This window comes from Numenius arquata, chromosome 3 (assembly GCF_964106895.1).
Source record: "Numenius arquata chromosome 3, bNumArq3.hap1.1, whole genome shotgun sequence".
NCBI classification, from domain to species: Eukaryota; Metazoa; Chordata; class Aves; order Charadriiformes; family Scolopacidae; genus Numenius; species Numenius arquata.
The window spans coordinates 13,631,152-13,652,039 of NC_133578.1; the positions used below are offsets into that span (position 1 = coordinate 13,631,152).

The 20,888-nt window shown below is 39.5% G+C and overlaps 1 protein-coding gene across 9 annotated transcripts in view; it reads left to right on the plus strand.

Annotated features, from left to right (window-relative positions):
- CLASP1 (cytoplasmic linker associated protein 1) overlaps positions 1 to 20,888 on the plus strand; it is a 165,723-nt gene that overhangs the window by 113,568 nt on the left and 31,267 nt on the right. For 3 of the 9 annotated variants that reach the window (XM_074145943.1, XM_074145944.1, XM_074145946.1), the window contains 7 exons: positions 1,110 to 1,133; positions 2,066 to 2,310; positions 5,863 to 5,926; positions 6,524 to 6,526; positions 7,574 to 7,737; positions 8,633 to 8,711; positions 9,708 to 9,851. In XM_074145943.1, coding sequence (XP_074002044.1) covers positions 1,110 to 1,133; positions 2,066 to 2,310; positions 5,863 to 5,926; positions 6,524 to 6,526; positions 7,574 to 7,737; positions 8,633 to 8,711; positions 9,708 to 9,851 — 723 coding nt within the window. The remainder of the gene's footprint in view (positions 1 to 1,109; positions 1,134 to 2,065; positions 2,311 to 5,862; positions 5,927 to 6,523; positions 6,527 to 7,573; positions 7,738 to 8,632; positions 8,712 to 9,707; positions 9,852 to 20,888) is intronic. The other 6 variants (XM_074145941.1, XM_074145945.1, XM_074145942.1 and 3 more) reach the window with 3 other exon arrangements.

A 20,888-nucleotide genomic window follows, 5' to 3' on the forward strand; every position in this document is an offset into this window, starting at 1 on the left:
ACAGAGTTCCCTTTTAAATATTGCACTCTTTTAAACTAAATAATGTTGTACTGCAATGTTAAAATCTTGAAGGGTTGAACACCTAAAAGAGAAATCCTTAACTCTAGCTGGAAACTAGGAGCTGCTGCTGACTTGGTTGATCAACCTGAATTTGTATGACTTCAGGGAATGCAACACAATCTTGTTGTCCCCTTCTTTCCCACTATCTCAATTTGTTCTTGGTTGTCTTTTCACAGCAGGCAATTTGAAAACTCTGCTCAGGTTCCTTTTGAGAGAGTAACATGATGCCAGCTTTTACCCAGCAGCCTTGTTTACAGAGGAATATTCTTTTCCCTGTAGTAGAAAATAAAAAGAACTTCTCCAAAGATGGCTTCAGCCAAATACTCAGTTTAAACAAGATCCAGTGGGTCATTTTGTGACCTCTACTCCCTGTGTACAATTCCCAATGGATCCACTGCTTCTGTTTGAGAGCTGGACTTGCTCTAAACCCACAGTGTCTATACTGGGAATCAGTGCTCGGATCTGTCAGAGGAGCTCAAAGGGTGATGGAAACTTTAGCATTAAGTAAGACTTTTAAGCCAGAGATACCAGCCAGGGGGTCTTCAAAGAATCTAAGCTTCAAAAAAAGTGTGGTATAAGAACTGTGAGTTGAAAGAGAACTTGGTTAAGTGAAGTAGATTAAATGTGCTGTACTGTAGATAGTGGTTTCCTGACATCAGAATTTCTTTCCAAGACTCTAAAATCAAATGCTACTGATAATGTGTGGGGAAATAAATCATTACCAAAAACTCTGGTATCTTCCAGAGCAGCGTTTCTGAAAAGTAAGCAAAGAGGTGCTGTATATAGATCTATCATTAAAAAACTTATTTAACAGATAATCTCACTTCCAGGCTCCCTAATGGAAATTGTAGGATATATGAGTAGTGCAGCAGTTAGGAGATAGTCAGGTGTTATTATACCCACTTTTATTTTGCGTAAACTGTATTATTTTTTTTTAATTTGCTAAGACACATTTGCTATACATTTTTGTTGCAAAAACAAACCCTACATAAGCTTCTGACATAATTCTCTATGCTTTTTCCCACCCTTCAATATTTTCCTGCCTACAGCTGTTAGGAGACTCCAGGAGCAAGGTACTAGTGCTTTCTTGACTTTTTATTTCTACTTTGCAACTTTTCCCACTCTGTTGCTAACGCCCATGATACTGCACTTGAGTTAATCTCCAGACTTCAGTCCTGCAGTCTTAGTGGAAGCAAAACTCTGCTGGCTTCACAAGGCCCAAGAACTGCAGGACTGGACATTGGAAGGAATTCTGTAGCAAACGCTTTAGAGTGTATCCGAAAAAGATTGCCTATATTTTATCAATCCTGTTCTGTTATGGTTCATTTAAGAGTTTGTTTTGCAGTATAGTATGCAATTTGTTTTGCTACCATAATTATTCTAATTTCTCTTCTGTAAGGACTAAGGTTGTGAAAGATCTACCTAAGAGAATTAGGTTATCTAATGCCATGCTATGGAAATGAGTACCATTTGGGTACTCAACTCCCTTAGTAGCCTCTAGAAAAATCCTAGCCCAAACTAACAGAGAAATTGTCATCTCCTATATCCCAGTGCATTTCTAGAGTCACTTCATTATCAATATAAAAGTGACCGTGCATGCCAGCACAGATTCCTTCAGTTCTTTCTTCCTTATCTTTTTTTTTTCTTGAAGTAGAGGTTGTATCATCATAGAATCTGTAACAATGTAACTGACCATTATTGACAAAACAACATATGATTTCGCTACCAATAGCTAATTCCAGTGGGCAGAACTATCTCACTTTCGTGCTGGGGAAGGCAGGCCCTGCTCCCCTTAGTCACTCAAATAATCTCATTGAAATCAATGGGATCTGTCTTGCTCTACTGTGAGAGGTAAGCAGGCAGTGCTTGGTGACGTCTTTAAAACATTTATGTCACTATAACAATAGCATTAGTCTTCTTTTTAGTGATCACGGATGGAATGTTTTTCTTTGGGCATTGCTGTAACTATATATAATTTACTAAGTCAGTGTTTCCCCTTTTCCAGAAAAAGCCAGTGAGAAGAAGATATGAACCCTATGGGATGTACTCTGATGATGATGCTAACAGTGATGCATCAAGTGCTTGCTCAGAGCGCTCCTATGGTTCCAGGAACGGGGGCATTCCACACTACCTGCGGCAGACTGAAGATGTGGCTGAGGTCCTGAACCACTGTGCCAGCTCCAACTGGTCTGAAAGGAAAGAGGGGCTGATAGGTCTTCAGAACTTACTGAAAAGCCAACGGACACTGAGGTGACCTTGATAGTTTCATAGTGTCAGTCATTCATGAGACATGGCTAAAGTCAGAAGTCAGTAATATTTACCTGCCTTATGTAAGCAGTATCTTTCACAGCTGTGAAGGCTTTGTCTACACAATGTGGGACTTTAATTACTTTTGGAAAAAAATTCTGCTGTGTTATCAGTATAATTTGTGTTAAATTTGTATCAGTAATATAGACAGGACTCAGGTAAGCATCCTATCTTCTCTGTGCCTTCCTCTGTCTCGTGAAGACCTCCAATGGCAGGTGTGTCACAGCACAGTGAGATTTCCCACAATGATGGGAATGTAAATGCACTCAAAGGGTGGTACCATTTTTACATTAGTCTGTTTGAACCTTCAATATTTTTTCTTTCCCAGCAATTTAGTTGGTGAAGCAAGCACCACACTTACTCTAACATGACTCAGGGTGTGTGTGTTTCAAAGATGAGATCAGACGATGCTTTCAGTATGTTGAGTTTACTTTGACCCTTTATGAAGGCTGTGTTAGGTATAATTATAGATATTATTTGTAACTCTTGAGAAGTCTTATATCAGCAACTTGAGTCTCCTATAAATGGTGGTGTTTATAATGTAGAGGGAAGTTTCTTAAGGCAATAAAGTAGGTGTACCAACTCTGAAACTAGGAGAGGCAGACCTTTTTCCCTTGTTGAAAGCCACATAAACCCTTCAAACACCTTTGGAATGTCATACATTAAAACAGATTTTAGAATTACCCAGTAGTCATGTGGAAACTTCATATGGCCACAGGTCATGTTAACTGAAGTCAACTGGCTCTCAGGCCATAGGCTTTCCACCCTTAGTTTATGGTAAAAGTATTTGGAAACAAGCTGTTTACCTTTTGGCTCCTTTGAAGATAACATTCACAAATAGCTGCAACGTTTTTATTTTCCTGTTATGAGTATTATGTACTTAAATTACGATCAAGTTTATAAGTGGTTGTTGTATGGTTTATAGCCTACCTACTTGGATTTGCGCAATTGTTTCCATTTTAAAGGGCCTTCATGCTGGCTGAAAATATTTGATGGCTTATGTTCACAGGCTGAATGAAAACGTACTGAGAGCAGGCCTGGAAAGGTTATTCTCTTGCCATCATAAAAATATTCTAGTACTTCACATGATGTGGTGCAGTCCTCAAGTGGGGAGTCCTACAGGTTTTTAATACGGGTAGTTAGAGTCTCTAGATCTGAGATGCTTTTTGATGTGGTCTGTTTACAAGTCTTTTAAAAGATACTTCCCACATGCATGCTGTCTTCTTTTCCCTTTTGCTTCATTTTAACGAACTGTCTGGAAAGACTCTGCTACCTCATATACTTGCATGAGTAAGTTGAGTGAGACTTTGATTTTTGCCACAAAGGTGTGTGCGGATTATAACTGAGGTTTTGGGTGCTGTTGGGGATAGTTCAGATCAGCAGCTCTTAGCAGAAATGCCGGTAGAATTCAACTATTGTTTTCAATCCTGTTGAAAACAGTGTTTGAACTGAACTGCTGTCAGTAGCCCTTCAATCTAGCATGTTTACTTAGCTTTGATCCTCTATAGTTTATAAGCCTGTCCCAGAAACTACACCCCTGCAGAGTTATTTTTTTAATTTGATACCGGTTTTAGTTCTCTAGATTATATTTCCTTTTGGTCTGCTTCCTCCTTGGTTCAGGGTTGATCTGGTGCCTGTTCTAATAATTAGATTTTATCATCCCATTTGTTCCCACGGCATCTTGCAGAGCATCATCAAGGTCGTTAGTCCAAGGGGCAAGTCTGTCTTCTAATTAAACCTGATATCTTTTGTTGTGGTATAACAAGCTTAATAAAAGGCAGTGATGTGGCTAGGTTTTCTTTAGTACTCTGAACTGAAAGATGGCTGATCCCACGTTAGCTGAGATTTGTGTATCCAGAAAGATGTGCATGCAAAGTGGTGTGGCGCTTACCCATGCTCTGTGTCTCATACAGCTTCATGTGGCCGAGTTGTTAAAGGGCTCTCCATAAGGTCTTCTAAATAAAATAAGGCCAACAAGTCCCTTAAGGAAATGTTCTTCTATTGCCTGTTACAATTTAGTACTTGCATTGTTACCTTGGGTCCATGAGCTTTTAGAGAGAGATACGCTTATACTTGCTGCCTTCGTGTAAATTTTGTCCGGAAAGAAAATTCATTAGAGTAATAATAGAGTTCATTCGGGGAGCTGCAGTCTGCATGCAATCAGGAGAACGTTGTAGGACAGTCATTTTGAGACTCTGCAGTCTCATCCTGAATGAGGCTGACAGCTTGCTGTGGCATCATTACAAAGACTTTTTCCTCTACATCAAACTCTTAAGACCATTGTCTCTGTGCCCTTTTAAAATTTGATCACTTTCATGCATATGCTTATTTGAAAAAATGTCCTGTGTTACTTATAAACAAGCTAACATAAAATAATTGCAGGCTACTAGTATATTCTGGCTTGTTCTTTGAAGCTATTTTGAGAGAGAGGGAGATATGTTGGTGGATTGTAGAATTACTGTCTTTCTGGGAAGAGGGTAGCTGTAGTCGAGATCTAAACGGCTGTTCTCTGAGTAATCAATGTGCATTTCACTCGTTGCTCTGATTTCATAGTGATTGTGAAAAATATCTAATTGCATCCGTAGTATGCAGGGAATGTTACCTAACTGTCTTGCTCTGTTTTTGTTTGCACAGTAAACAAGCAAAACTTCTATGTTCTTTGGCAATTTGCCTTGCAGGGAAACTGGTATTTTCAATACGTTGCAAATAAGAGCTGCAGTACGCTACAAACAGTTCTTTGTTTGACTCAAACTCAGTATCTTATGGAAGGGAACCATACATCTCTCTTTTTTTCCCCTGGCATAAAAAAAAAGCATTACTGAGCACCTAATAATCTCTTACTCATAGGAACTTGGATTATGCCTTGGTTTAATTATCTTTTGACTTACGAGGTATCCCACTTGTTAATCGGTCTTCCATTTCTATATATTTGTGTCCTCAATGTTCCTGCTCTCAGTCTTTGGAGCAGTCAGTTCTTGTATATGTTAATACTGTGTCATTCTAGGCCAATTTTACTGAAGCAACTGAGAATTTAGACCAAAATATTTGATTACTGTATTAAACAGCATTAAAGTTTTGTTTGTACTTGAAAATCTGAGTTCTCTGGCACAAAGCAGACCTGAGAGACCTATTCTTAGGCTGCAAAAGACCCGTGTTTCAGTGATGCAGGCAGAAAGTAAATACTTCCGAAATGTTCACATTTGAAGTCGTCTTCTGAAATCCAGAATATAGAAGAAAATAGAAGCAGCAGAAAATACAAGTTGCCTGGCTTCTGATTTTAAAAAAATGTTTATTAGATTTCTTAATGTAAGACTTTTGAACCCAGCAGTTAAACTTGAATGCCATTTAAGGCTTTGCCTCGATACAGTTTTCAAAGTGTGACTTAAGTAACATTTAAATAAAGAAGGCTACATTTTCCAGCTGTTAATATTTACTACCTTTTTTGCTGCAACTAGAGCTTTAGTATTAATACCATGTTTTATTTATGTATTTTAGCCGAGTCGAATTAAAAAGACTATGTGAAATATTTACTCGCATGTTTGCTGACCCTCACAGCAAGGTAAGATCACAAAGACTTGGCTCAATCTCTTATATTACCATGTGTGCACATTTGACACTGTTCCAACATGAATGTTTTGTATTTCTACCCCTGCCATCTGCCGGGGGAAACTGGCATCTATAAATGCCCTTGATTTTTATCTGTTTTACAATGAAGGAATGTGTCTCAGTCTCTCTTAGGTTGCTAAGAACTGATTACTCTGTGCTTACCAAGGAGTAACCCTAGTGTCTTACGGATGTCAGCTCCTGGAGCGAGGGGTTGGGTTTCATCTGTACTTGTCTAGGGAGTATCTTGGTGATACAGATTAGAGTGAGGTCCATGAAGGATTAGCCGTAGCTCAGCATCCTGGGGACTGGGGTTTGTGTATTGTGTCCACCTGGGTGCAGTACAGAGTTTCACTTACCAACATACTCTGCATCTCAAAGCCACTTTGTCTTCTTTATAACACTAACCTTTGTAGTTAAATGCCATGGCATGAATTTATAGACATCTCTTTAGAAGAAGCAGGCTAGGGAATGGGGAGGTTGGGCCCATAGGCATGTTCAGAGCCAGTGATCTTCTGTTGACAGGTAAGCAGGAGCAGGGAGAGGGGAAAAGAGAGTTTCATGCCCTTTCCTGAGGAGGTTTGCTGGTTGAGGGCAACCAGTAATTCTAGGTAAAAACATCTGCTGTTGGATTAAATACATTTTGAGGAAGAAAAAGCTGTAAAAATATCAGTACTTCAGACCACTTCGTAAACCAGTTTTAACGTATGGCTGTCACGTAGAAATCCCCTGGGCAGGCATAGTGGCCTGTCACAGGTCTTGCTCCGTGTGTGCATTTTTGGCCATAATTATAGTCTGGACAAGCTGTCCCAAACTGTCAAGTGTGACAGTTCCTACTGTAAGGTCATAATGTTTTGGTTCTGGAAGGTTCAGTAGGTCTTGTGGAAAGGGTGAAGGCGTAGCTATTTGTTTGCAAAATATTTCCAATTTCTGAGTAAGGTGAGGGTTTATTGCACACTGGACTAAGTATGTTCTCTGGCAGTGGTGATCTGTCATCTGCACTGCTTTTATAGAATTATTGCTACAAATTCTATAAAATTTGCTACAAATTTTGCTACAAATTCTATAGAATAAAATTCACAACCACATTAGCTCTGGTGTTAAACGTATGTAAACTTCGTTACATGTAAACATGCATAAACACATGTTACTTTCATGAGTGAGGAGACTGGATCTGATCCAAGGTATATAATGTTTTAAGTAACTGCTGAGGAGAGATTTTGTTTTAGGAAAATGTAAACTTTCAATGAATGCATCTTTTATCTGTTGACAAACTGCATCTGAAAAACCAGCCTTGATCACTATGTGTGCTAACGAGTGGTTTGTTTTGTTGCATGGCCTGCTTTGCCGTGGAATTCACAACAGAGAGTAAGTGTATTCTACCCCCTTCCTTCATTCGTTTCATGTAGTATTTTAATACGACACATTTTAGACGTGTCTTGTCTGATACCTTCTTTTGAGAGCAATGTAGTCACTAAAATCATTCATTCATGAAACTGTCTATAACAAAATCATCCTGAAACTCCGACTGTAAACCCTTTCCCTTTGATTATTTTTATTTAAAGCAGGGTATTCCTCTTTGTGACACTTGTTTTGTTTATAGGTCTTCAGCATGTTTCTGGAAACCCTGGTTGATTTCATCATCATTCATAAAGATGACTTGCAGGATTGGCTTTTCGTTCTCCTGACCCAGTTGCTAAAGAAAATGGGAGCAGATTTGCTGGGGTCTGTGCAGGCGAAAGTTCAAAAAGCTCTGGATGTCACCAGGTAGAGTACTCAGATGGCAAATGTTATGGAGGGTTTTGCAGGAAGGCATCTGATGAACATTTTAGAAACCTAGTAGTGCTTTATATTTTGAGGGCTCAGTCATGATGAATACCAGAATGAAGGAGGACAAAGTTATGTCACAGTATTTCAAGCATTGAATTAAAAAGGCCTGGCTCTTTTCTAAATAGATAACTTTAAAGCATAACATTTAAAATGGGTAACTGATTAATTTTGTTGATTTGCTTTTTTGGTGTGCGTGTACTTTGATATCAGTTTTCTTTTTGAATATATTTTTGCAGTATTCAGAATATGAGTGGTGCTTTACCACAAAATTCAGAGCATCTTTCATGTGTTCAAACAGCAAATAACAGTAATTTCAGGATAAGACCTTGAATGTTATTGTGATGTGCACACCGATTCTGTAGTCAATGTCCCTTTCTAAGGATGTCCAGCACAGGACACTGTTCAACTCATCCTGGAAATGGCATAATTAAGAAAGAAGTAGTAGTAACCCAGGAGAAAATAAGATAGAGGAGGGGAAAAAAAGGAGAGGAATCAAAACCAGGTATGAATTCTGAGGAAAAGATGAACCAGTCTGCTACTATGGAGAAGGGAACAAAGCACGGCCTGAAATGATGGAAGAATGGACAGGTGTGCCAAAAGCTGGATAAGTGTACAGAAAGTAGATAAAGTAAGTGTATAAAGGTATTGATTTAGCAGGTTTTGGTAGTATTAAATAAATAATCAGCTAATCCTTAGACTTGGAGTTTCTCTGGTTGATGTTAAGAAGAAAAGCATGATAAGTGCTGAAATCTGTTGTGAAAGCTTTAATGTATCAAGTTAATTTAGTCCTGAAAATTTGTTGGATTACATTTTTGCCTTTTTCTTTGGACAGAGATTCTTTTCCATTTGATCAACAATTTAACATTTTGATGAGGTTTATTGTAGATCAGACCCAAACACCAAACCTGAAGGTCAGTATCAAAAGCCTTTTCGCTAAAGCATCAACACAATTGTCTTAGCTTGCCATGTCAGGCATACCGTAAAGCATAGCACTCATGACAAAGATAAATAATTGCAAGTGCCTGCATGATACAGAAATTATATTGGCAACTTTGATTAACTCTCTCATTCTTCATTTTAATAAATCAAAATATCTTTAAAATAGGACCCTGTGACTCATCACAAATCAGTAAGAGTTGGGCTTTAGGCACACTGCAACATATTAAAGTTTAGACATGGAAAATTCCTCTTCACCCTGGTCTTGGTGGGAAGAAAACCTGTCTGTGCAGGACAGATGGAACCAGACCCAGTCTGAACAGCTGGGATGTTGGGGTGCTAGGCCTACCTTAAGTGCTTGTTGCACAGATCAGACATAGCAAGTGTAGGGTTTGGAGAGAAAAAACCAAACATCAGAGCTTTCTGTTACTGAATCCTCCCATGGAGATGCTGTTGTGCAGACTCTTTCTCAGGAGGTTGCTGTTTCAAGGCTGTAAGAACACTGTAAACTCTGGAAATCTTCCAAAAGACTTCCAAAATTTATCTTCCAAAGACAGGAATACACAACATGCCAAATGACTTGAGTGTTCTTTAAATATCACAAATTTGGGATCTTTTGACACTCCAGCACCAGGCATTTGGTTTGAGGCCAAAACCTAAGGTTTAGCATCTGGAACAGTAAGCACTGGTGGAGCACTGACTTGCTTATGCAGGCAGATATACGTGTTTTAATCCAGTTCTGATATACCATTCCAGACTCCAACTACACAAAATTTATCTGGGTAGACAGTTAGACATGTCACAGGGATGTCTTTTTTTTTTTTTTTTTTTTTTTTTTTTTTTTTTTTTTTTACCCCCAATGTGACATAGGTTTTGTCAATCTGTCAATCTGTTAGTGGTATCTGTTTATAATGGGGTAAAATCCATCTTTGCCACCTCATGAGATTAACAAATCCCATTTCACTTCTCAGGTGAAAGTTGCTATCCTGAAGTATATTGAGTCCTTGGCAAGACAGATGGATCCAACAGACTTTGTGAACTCTAGTGAGACAAGACTTGCTGTATCTAGAATTATAACTTGGACAACAGAACCAAAGAGCTCAGATGTGAGAAAGGTAAGCCAGGATGATGAAGTATTTGCAGTAACTATTGTTCTTCAAAAAAAACTACCAAAAAACACAGGCCCAGATAGCCAAACCCAACAAATAATGGTTATAAAGGTAATGAAAAAATCAGTGGTTAGATTCTAATTTAAAAAAATGGATTTTACATACTTTACTGTCCAAATCAAATTGCCAATCTGGTAAAGACGCATTTCTGAAGCATGTTTTCATATATTTTTTTTCTAGTAGGTACTTAGCTGTGTGACTTTAACAGCTATTACTGTGCAAAAAGAGATCATAGTTTGAAAATGTACTTTTTCTTGAGCAGTCTAGAAATATCTCTAGGTTTTTGTTTATTTAGATGAAGGCTTTGTGCTTTATAGTCTCGGATGAAATGTGTCATGACTTATGTGTTATAATGTTTTTAAAAGAAAGTAAACAAATCAGTAAGCTGCCAGGGGCTCTCAACTCTTCTAAGAGCTGTGTGTTTCTCTTAACCTGGAAAAAGCTGACACATTTAGGTCAGGCCTGGGTAATACAGTTACCTTGTTCTTTATCTTGCTGTAGATGCAGGTGTCAGGCAAGCTAAAATGGGGCAGGTAGTGATACCATCTCTCCCAAGAGAAAAGTGAGACTTAGTTTGTTTTATGTACCTTGCATCTGTAACACAATTCAAAATTACCTTCTTTGCCCCGTCCAGATGTAGAAATAGATTCCAGTAGGACTTAAACGCTTGAGATGTACTTGGATTTTAAAAAAAAACCACACCAAAACTTTAAGCATTTCAGAATGTAAAAATTGTATGAGAATTTTGCACTCTACATGCACTTAAAATGTTGAATTAATACTAGAATAATGTACTATTTTATAACTTTGGAAATAAGAAAATTATTTTTGTTATTAGTGATTATTTAATTCTGATGAAAAGATCACTGGCTATCGAAGGTGCTGCAACTGCAGCATTATCTGATAGCTGACACATGGCTTCGAAGAAGCTTTTTGGCTGCGTGCCGTTTGCTCTCTGGCGTACAGCTGATTGGATCTAGAGAAAAATGTCTCATCCTCTTTTCTGAAGACTTTCTGCAGAGATTATTCACACCAGTGTGACTGAAACACGCTTCTGCAAAATAGTCAGCCTCAGAAAAAAAGGGTAACTTTAAATCCTGGACTTAGATCTAGAATATGCGGTTCCATTTTGATGCTTCCATGTACAAAGTCAGAAAGAATTAAGCAGGCAAAGAAGCTGCTTCTCTGTTACAGTTCGAGTAAACCTCAAGCAGTTTACTCTGCTGGTGGTCTGCAAGATAGAGTTGTAATTAATGTAATTAGAAATATATATTAAAAAGCAAAATCTCTGCGTATTGCTCAGCAGAAGCAGTATTCCACCATTAGGGGTCATCATTGCTGCATGCCAAACTGAGTGAAGAGTATCTGCAGCAGCTGAAAAAAGTGGCTGTGAAGCCGCGGGATGTGGGGAGCGGGTGTTCACAGTGTGGTGTCCATCCTTTTCTCTGTTTCAAAGATGTGCAGAGCTCTGCCAAAACTTTCTACCAAGCTCCACGTGAGCAGTGCCTGGGCAAGTGCCGGGGGGGCTGATAAGAGATTACTGAGTCTGAATTCTTTTTATTAAACCTGCAAATGACTTGGGTTTGCCTCTGGTGCCTGTAGCTTTCAAATAAATTATCACGCGGTTAAGCTAACTTAGGCTACTGAAAATGAATGCCCAGGTCATCTTTATTTCATCATACCGTTGCTGTACTATGATTTTATTAAGAATGTAGTACAAACCATGGGCTATAGAAGAAACACTGCAGCAAAGGATTTGTAAGCAATCATTGGCCATTATCTCTGTCAGGACTGTAGTTAACAGACTAATAAATTCATTATGCAGTAATGAACTGGATTACCGAGGGCCAACCCAGACAGGTGAAATGTTCTGAAGAACGCAAAATTGTCCTCCCTTTTTGGAGGCTATGACCTGGGAAAAAAGTATCTTTTTTATATCAAGATTAAACATGTTGATAATATCAACATTTAAGGATCAGAAGATTCTACCCTTGTGGAAGGTATTACAGTGGCTTTCAAGATCTGAGGTTTTCCAAGTGCAAAGCAGACCAGGCATTGTAAACATTGGCACAACCTAAAAATGGAGACAGCAGTTGAAGCTATGGAGGTGAAGGAGAAGAACCAATTTAGTGTTCAAATGATCAAAGTACTACAAGAGGCCTGTAAAGAGGAGAAAAGAAGGTAATTTTTCAATAGAGTCTGGGTTTGAGACCACCAGTGGAATTGGCTCAGCTCCTGCGAGCTGACAAGAGCACACTTTATTTTTGGTACCCGAGGAGCCTTGGCTGGTGTAGTGCAGTCCCTGTGTACCACTGCGCTTGACTCGGTGGAGCAGCGATGCCGATGCTCAAATGGTCACGGAGACGGGGACTCTTTCCCCCCAGAAATGTCGTCCTGCAGCCAGTGTGGTTTTCACCCAGATTTGAGTTACCGAATGCTACCTTAAGCAAGTAGCATCTGTGTGTGTGATGGCTGTGCTGTTCTGTCTGGGTTTTACCTTTGAGCAGATGCAGGTAAAACAAGCTTGCTAGTGCTGGTGGTGAAGTATATAAATGACCTCTGTCAGTCGGGGAACATGTGTGGCTGCTGCGTGCACATGGCAATTAGTCACACAGATCTGATCCTATGGTAGCAATAAAGGGATCTGTTCAAGAAATGGGTTATATTTTCAGTCAATAGTGAGATTATCCTTTTATCAGTGATCATCTGTGCATTACTACTGTTCACTGTGTGATGGTCGTGGAGGTCCCAGCCCTTTAGTGTTAAGGCAGTGGAGAAAAATAGAACAAAAAGTGGCATTTAGTCCAAAATTCTTCTTCAAACTGAATGATGCAGCTTTTTATTAATAAAACTTGCATATTCTTATAATGACTTCATGAGCACACTTAACGTGTCTGACACCTGACTTGAACTACAGATCATGTTTTATAGCTAGTGAAATCAGAAGAAATGCTGTTGTGCATAAAATGGTTTACATTCTTGTATGGAATGATACCTGTAGCTATAAGTTCTCTTATCACAAGAAAAACATGATGTACTTTGAGGAACGTACAGTTGATATTACAGCATCATTGACAAAGTGCTGTGATTCCCTCTCAGGGCAGAAACCATTTAAGCTGCTGATAGTAGCTGTGAACTATGTACAGTCAAAATTAGTGTCAAGCTTTATGTGTAAAATAAAGTGATCTGCAGTGTGTTACGGGTAAATATTTGTCTTGTTTTAAAGATTGTTAGTACTTACGGGTGTTCACCCTGCATTCAGGTTAAGATTTACTTCCTGCAAGCAGTGCTAGAAGAAAGGTGAAAGGCATTTGTCATCCATGCTGAACAAAAGCCATTGGGTAGGAACAGGTCACGCAGCTTTGCATGGATGGGATGTGGTTCCAGTGCAAGGAGAGCACCTGTTGGTAATTTCCACACCTACAGCCCGCTGGCTGCTTTTTCCCCAAGCAGAATATATCAATGGGCAGGGCACAGATCAGGATTTCAGATAACTCAGCTCTAATTTTGATTGCAGCAGCGTCTAACCTTGTGCGATGCACTTGACTTTCTTCTGCTTTGGTTCATTCCACTCTGTAACAGGGTGTCAAATCTGATATTTTTTTTTTTTTTCCACCTCTGGAAAATTTTTAAGATTTGATGAAATCATTTTACAAAAGCCATTTAATTACCACAAAGTAACACAATGGCAATGCAAATACTGTGATGACTGGTCTGAGGACATTAAGTCAGTCCCTTCACCATGTTATCACTAATATTGCCAGCAAAGTTATTGTGCAATCCTTACGTAGGTAAAGTGCTTATTGAATTTGGATGACAGGCTTGGGCTCTGTGTGGGAAAATACCTTGATCTTGGAAAAGAGCCATCAATTTGAGAATGGAAATGAGAATGAAGCTTCTGATTTTACTCTGGGCAAAGCCTGAAGAAGCCTCATGTCCAAGGCTCAGGTGAATGAAAACTTTTAATAATAAACAGGAGTCCTCGGCATTTGAGGGGGTGGAGTCGTCTGTGTGGGCACACAGGATCTTAGTGTTCAGGAGGAGCTTGTACAGGCTGAAGGGGAGGAACACCTTCTGAGGTGAAGGGCCGGTGACATTTTGTTATCAGCCAAGCTCTGGTCTTAACGATAAATAACAAGATCTGTATTGCCTGATCGTCATTTAAACTGCTAATCTTGGGGAAGAAGGAATTTTCCCTTTGTGCCAGATATCCTGACTGGCTTCTCTGTTGATGAAACATTCCTACAGTCATTTTATTTTACAAGCCTGAATGCATTTTTACACGTTATGGGCAGCCTCGTATCACGTGTACATCGTGTTCTGCCTTCCACTTATGTAGCTGGGAAAACTTTTTCTTTCAACAATCCCACTCATTACTGAGTTTGGCCAAGTTGCCCTTGAATACAGACAGTGGTTGGGACTTCGTAAGAAACTAGAACCGTTGCAATGGATCAAAAAGCTGAGGAGGGTGCTTGTGTTACTGTGATTTGCATGAAGTCCCCCTCAGACTACCTAGGGGTAGGGCCCTCCTTGGATTGGCACCACTGTTTTGTGGGTGAAGTTTAGAAGCATCCGAAGAAAACAAGTTTGGGATCATTTTTTATCCTAAAACTGCTTAATCGAGAAACTGTTTCTGAATTATACCGGAAGATGATAGAAGACTTTAGAGAGAAAGCTGCAGGTCAGCAACTTCTTCGTATGCTCAGACAGGCAATGAAGATTTATTTATTTCTTTAACCAGTAATCCTAGATGTCATTTCTTGAGAAACATTGACATTGTCACTTTGATAAGGAAATTGTATTTATCAATATAGCCCAGAGCAAGTTTGGATAAAATATTTCTGTGGTGTCTGTAGGAGGACCAGTGATAGACAAGAAAGCAAACACTGCTAAGGAAATGAAGTTGGGCTCATTTGCAACGGGATGCCATGAGATCTCTCAAATCTCTCCCGGAGCTTTAATTTTCCATCTAGCGTCAGGCAGATTTGAGCAACTCCTGGGACAGAAGCTTTGCTGTAAAAGCACTCCCAAGGACTCTGTGAGTTGCAATGGCATTGTTCATCTTTACTGGTGTTATGGCCTGTTACAGTAGCAGTGGCAGAGAGGATGTTTGCAGAAATGCTTTTGAATGGCAAATTGTTTTAATATTCTTCAGTCGGAGGTCCTTGCCTTTGTGCATCTCATGGACTCCGTGAAGAGCCAAGTTATCTGAGAACCAGGCCTTAGCGTGTCATTTCAGTCTTACGGAGTCTTAAATAGGACTATGTCGATACTGGTGAGGTCAGCCTTTTAGCCAAAGGATGTTCCTAAAGAAGTCAAACTCAGCCTAAATGCACAGAGGAACTTGTTTCAGGTATTTAAACATAGTCAGTGGTAGGAAAAATAATGTAATACATCAAAAATGGCACCTGGTAGACTTCAGTGTTTACTTGATTTAATGCTCTTAGAACAAAAAGGATCTCTGTGTCCTAGCTGTGTTTCCAAAATAGTAGCTGTCATTTTCTGTTTGTTTTGAATTTGATGCTAGAGAGCTATTAGAGCCCAAATGTTTTTAGTGTACGCAGTGTAAGGAAAATGGGTTTTCCCAACATTAGTGGCCAGAAAATCATCACGTGCTTGTTGGAAACACGGTGCTGGAATAGTTTTCCTTAAAATGAATTTCTTCTCTTTATACAGCCTTCTAAGTATCCTTTGGGTTGAAAGCAGTTCATAATATATGCACATTTTCTTAGTTTGCTGAAACAGTAAGACCTAGTGCATGATAACATAAGAATAAACTGCTTCACAGAATGTGTATACTCGTGCTTATATTATGTGTCTCTGCATAATATGTTTGTGTGTGCGTGGTATTTATATAAATACACACAAACCTATATAGGAATAGGTGATGTACCTATTTTGAAAATTGAGATCAGAGGTGATACTTACATGATGCATTATAGAGCCACCCAATAAAAAGAACATAGGCTGTTTTCTGTGCACTATGATGGATGTCTGCCATACTTGCTCTAGCATTTTGAAACTCTGTACAGATTAAAGTGCATGTTTTCATTACAAACCATCTCTTACTTCAGTAGTTTATCTTCTTTCTTAGTTTATATGTGGGAACCTCCCCCTCAGAAATCAGACTTATATCATGGCAGAGTTTATAATAGAAGTTTCTCAGTTGTTAATGAAATGTAACCATTGTTTCTAGTCCTCAAACCTGTTTTTGCAACAAATGCCATTTTCTAAGGGGCAAAGTTACTCAGAGTAGCCTTCATCAGCTTGACTTCTGGGGTAACATGAGGCTCTCCAGAAATAATGAACATTTTTGCCACGGTCTTTGTTGTGCCCAAGTCACAAAACAGCACACATCAGGAGTTGTAATGCATGATAGAAGAGTAATCCGAATATGTGATGATTCAGTGCTGCATAGTTTTTGCTGGCACTTATTTGAGATGCCTTTGACACATGTAATGCAACTATCCATGACTTGTAAAAGCATTTCATGATGTATTGTGTGCTGTATATAAAACACAATAGCAATGTGGATTTAATCTGCACGTGAATTCTGTATTTAAATCTGTTAAACAAATTCTTCCTTTTCAGGATGTGGATGTAAACAGCATATTCTAATAGAAGTCTTTGGGGAAAACTGTGTGTTTAAAAATTTGTGTTCAAGCTAACGTGCTTGGATTATGTATGAACTGATGAAGCCCTTGTGCTTCATATTACCATATCAGTAATGTGGATGTCCATGCTCATCTGATTCTAGACCTGAAAAAGGAACAAGCAGGAGGTTTGGTAGACAGTTTGTAGCTTAGTGCCAGCTAACTTAATTGTGTGCTGGAAAATACACTCAAATAACACTGTTTTTAGAGCCTGCAAACACTCTCAGTAGATGTCCATTAACTCATTTAACATCAGCTATGCTCATCGGAAAATCGAAGTGTTGCCCTATGCTGATGTGTGCTAATACAAGCTGCCTAATGTGTCACTGCTGCCTCTCAATCTCAGTGGATCTATATTTGATCTGCAGTTCAGTGTAAGTCAAAGTGACATGAGAGAGAGAGCTTCTCCATTCCAGTGTGCCTCAGGTCATTAAAACCATGTTGGCCTTAGACTGGACGGTGACATGAATGATGCACAGAGATTTTGATTGTTTGTCAAAAGTGAGTAGATATTAGTGTGGATCTTCCCCAAACCAGTCGCATGATAAAAGGCATTTGTAGACAGTGTTGGTCTATCAGACTGATGCCCAGACTGGAGTCAGGAGTTTGCAAGTTCTTAACTTCTTCTTCCTCTGAACTTAGAGAGGAGGAGAATAAGGTGCGGGCAGATGCAAGCGCCTGTTCCCCTAATCCTGGCCAGATGAACGTGTCATCCGAGTGCAGCACTTCCCAGGCTCTACACCTCACCTCGGCAGAGGTTTTCAGGTGGTTAGGGAGGCCATCAGGAGGTTGCCAAAGCAAAGCCTCATAGGAGAACTAAGGGATCTGTAAGCCTGGAAATTGTGGCTGAATTTAATTTTTTGAGCCAGTGCTGCCCTCTGCTGAAAGGAATGTTCTTCTGGTTAACTCAAATATTAATGCTTTTTGTTACTTGAAATTAAGCAAGCAACTGATTAAAAATCTTCTGCAAAAAGATAGCATGTGTACTGTTTAGATGATTTAGTTGAAATCTGTGTTTTCTCTAAATAATATCAACTTCCCTGTTTGTCAAACCCAGACCATGCATAGTTGGGTGGGTGAGGATTTGCCAGCTAGGACAACCACAGCTTCCTCAGGCCCTGGTGAAGGAAACTTGGAAGAGAAGTGTAAACAGGTAGACTAAAAGCTGTGTGCACTAATCACACTAATCTTGTTTGCAGTCCCAACTGAACTGTCTAGCTGTGTAAAGAGACCTCGACTGGGAGCCTGAAAAAAGCTTGTCTGTCTGTGAAGTAATTTTTTTGGCTTTGGTGTGCTTTTCTGTTAACTCTTGTGTTGTAGTCCCTCGTAAGCAATCAGGGTATGAGGTCTTCTCCTTTTATGGAGTTGTCAGTGTTGTGAGCCCATTGCCAATAGAAGTTTGAGGAACAGGAAAACTGCTTTCATATAGCTCGGGCAACTGGCTGCTTATTCTGCTTGGTCTATTGGACCAGAAGCAGCAGCAATCAAAAGGCAGGTACTTGTATTAAGCTTAGGTCACTGACCACATTTCCTCTCTAAAATCAATAGATTTTTCCATTTAGCCTTGATCTTTTTGCTTAATGAGCCCAAACCATTCCAAAGAGGCTTTATTTTAATTCAGCCAAGATGCAGAGGTTACTGATTTTGACAAATCTGGCCAATACCCACTGTCTAGGTGAAAAAAAAAATCTAAAAAATGCTAAAGCATTTGTGTCCCTTTAGCAGCTGATGCTGTTGGACAGCATGAATCGCGTTGACCTAAGCGTGAAACTTTGGGAGCTGCTACCAGTTTGTGGAACCTGATCCCTTGCTGCATTGTTATAAGGAAAATAAGGATGTTAAATAAGCCATCCTTTGCAAATGGTTCAAGAACCTGACGTGGAGCCAGACCCCCTCACCAGCATAGTCAGGCTCTGAAGTCACTGGAGTTCCTCCAGCTCAAGCCAGCAGAGAACCGCTTCATTAAGATTAGATAATCTGTAGGGTCTATGTTATATGTCACTGAAAGGAGATGAATTAGTGTTCCGCACTAATGGTACAGGGACACAAAGGCAAGGGAAAATTCAGATATTGCTCTTTCTTCAAACTATATATCATCAAGCTCGGGTGTTGCATGGAGAATGTTTGTACATTGTGTACAGAAATAAGTTTGTTATTGTTTGTTTTGTATTTATCGACTCCTTGAGTAATCTAATGAAACAAGGGCCAAGATTTTCAGAAATGACCAGTGATTCTGAGATCATAAAAATGTTCTCTGCTTTGTCACAAGCTGAAAATCCACAGATTTAAAACTCTTAGAAACATTATCTGTAAAATATGTCCTTTGGCTACATAAATGAAACTTACAGGATTATCAAGTGTGTCCCGATCTATTAGAACTATTAGACAGGTGTAGAGCTCCTGATGCTCTTCATTATTGAAATAAAATTAACTGTATTAAACTGGCAAGTATTGCAAGAGTGAAACTTGGAGCTTGTTAAAAATGTGATTTTAAGATAGCATGGGCCTTTCAACTTTTGAGGTTAGTGGTAACAGTGTTCTTGACTGTATGGTAGTGGGGACCAGGACCTTTGTGTGTAAAATTTTAGGTAGGAAATCATGGCTGAACTTTTAAATAATGGCTTTTACCTGAAATAAACTTAGAAGTGCAGTTGGATTGTGAAGGACTATTTAAAGAGAACACAGCCAAGGTTAACCCACATATCTCCAGTGTTGCTTTTGAGAGCTTTATGGGAGCACCACTTCCAGGCTGTAGTAGTACTTGGCTTTATTACGGAAAGCATGGACTATAGGTCTGCTTGCTCTCAGGCCACATAAGACTGTAAGCATTGAGCGACTGTTCAGCACTTCATTCAAAGCCCAATGACCTATTTGCAGGCAACAGCAAAGCTACTGAAGAGCACCGGGTGCACAGAATATTGGCAGATACTCCTGAAAACAAGCTGTATTCTGTCCAGAGAGGGACGGTAGAAACAGTCCTGTTTGCATTAAAGCCAAAACAACAAAAAAAATGGAATAAAATTGAAGTGACTTCTGGGAGCTGAAATTTCCCTCAGATACTCCTGTAGCACATCTGTGCTGTCACTGTTTGTGTGTCAGGGTTAAACTGTACCAGTTAGATAATTCTCTGCTTCAAAGTGAAGCCACAGAATCACAAAGTCCGTGGAGGAGCTTTGGTGAAGATTTTGCTCAGATCTATGAGACGCATCTTAGATGTCTCTGGCATACAAGAAAGGTACCTCCAGAATGTCACGTCATAGAGTGCATGCACTCTTGGGCACGTTTTGCTCTATTTACTTATGAGGTCTCCAAGAATAACCTTATTTCTAACCCATCAGTGAGAGAGATGTGGGACAAAGGTATCTGAAATCCTTTCCCACCTCACTGTACCTTGGGCAGCTCCTGACTTACCAGTTGGTATCTCCAGATACTCCAGTCTCTGAGCAATCTCTCAACCTGGGAACCTTGTTGATTGATAATGCTGTTCGTTTTATCTCAATGAATATGAGATCTGTTTGTTCCGATACAGAAGATCTGCATGTCCGTTTCCTAACCATCGGGGATATGCATGCCATTCACAAACGGGAGTGAACTTTGGCATGACTTGTAACTTTGTATTCAGCTCAACATGCTGATTGTTTTTCTGAGATCTCTTGTTTGCAGTAACATTTTTATTACAGAAAATACTATGCTGGTGAAAACTTAACAGTTCTTGGATCAAAATGGACAGAAATACACATCCTTGTTGGATACCAGGCAGGCTTCATGGCAGAGTTGCCCAAAACTTCACGTCAGAGGAGGGTAGAGTATGGAGTTAAGAAAGCCATGGGGACAATTATCTGCCCGCTTCTTTTCACCCTTAGATCTTTAGTGTGAAGTGAATAATGACATACTGTGTTTCTGTTGAAGTCAGTGAGAGTTTTGGCAGGAGGCAGCACGATCCATCTGGAACGAAGAGTCTGAAGACCTGTTGCTTGCTGCAGTCCTTGGAAGCCTGCTGAGTGTTTTGTGCCTCAGTTTCTCTATTGGCCTTATGAGAAGGATGTTACTTACCAAACTTTCGTGGATGTAAAATGTTTTTATATAAAAGGCTGTGTTACTGCAAATTGGGGCTGATGAGCAGAAGTAACAGCATAGCTTGAATTGCAATTTGAACAGTGCAACTGAAACAATGAGGTACTTTGATTCCCCTCCTCTATGAAAGGGTTTTTGTCTTCATCACCTGCTCAAGGATTCCACTTCACAGGGAACTGCAGATACACTTAATTATTGCAACTTTACAAACACATTACTAAAAACTCCGTCTTTGAATTGATGAGAACAATGAATG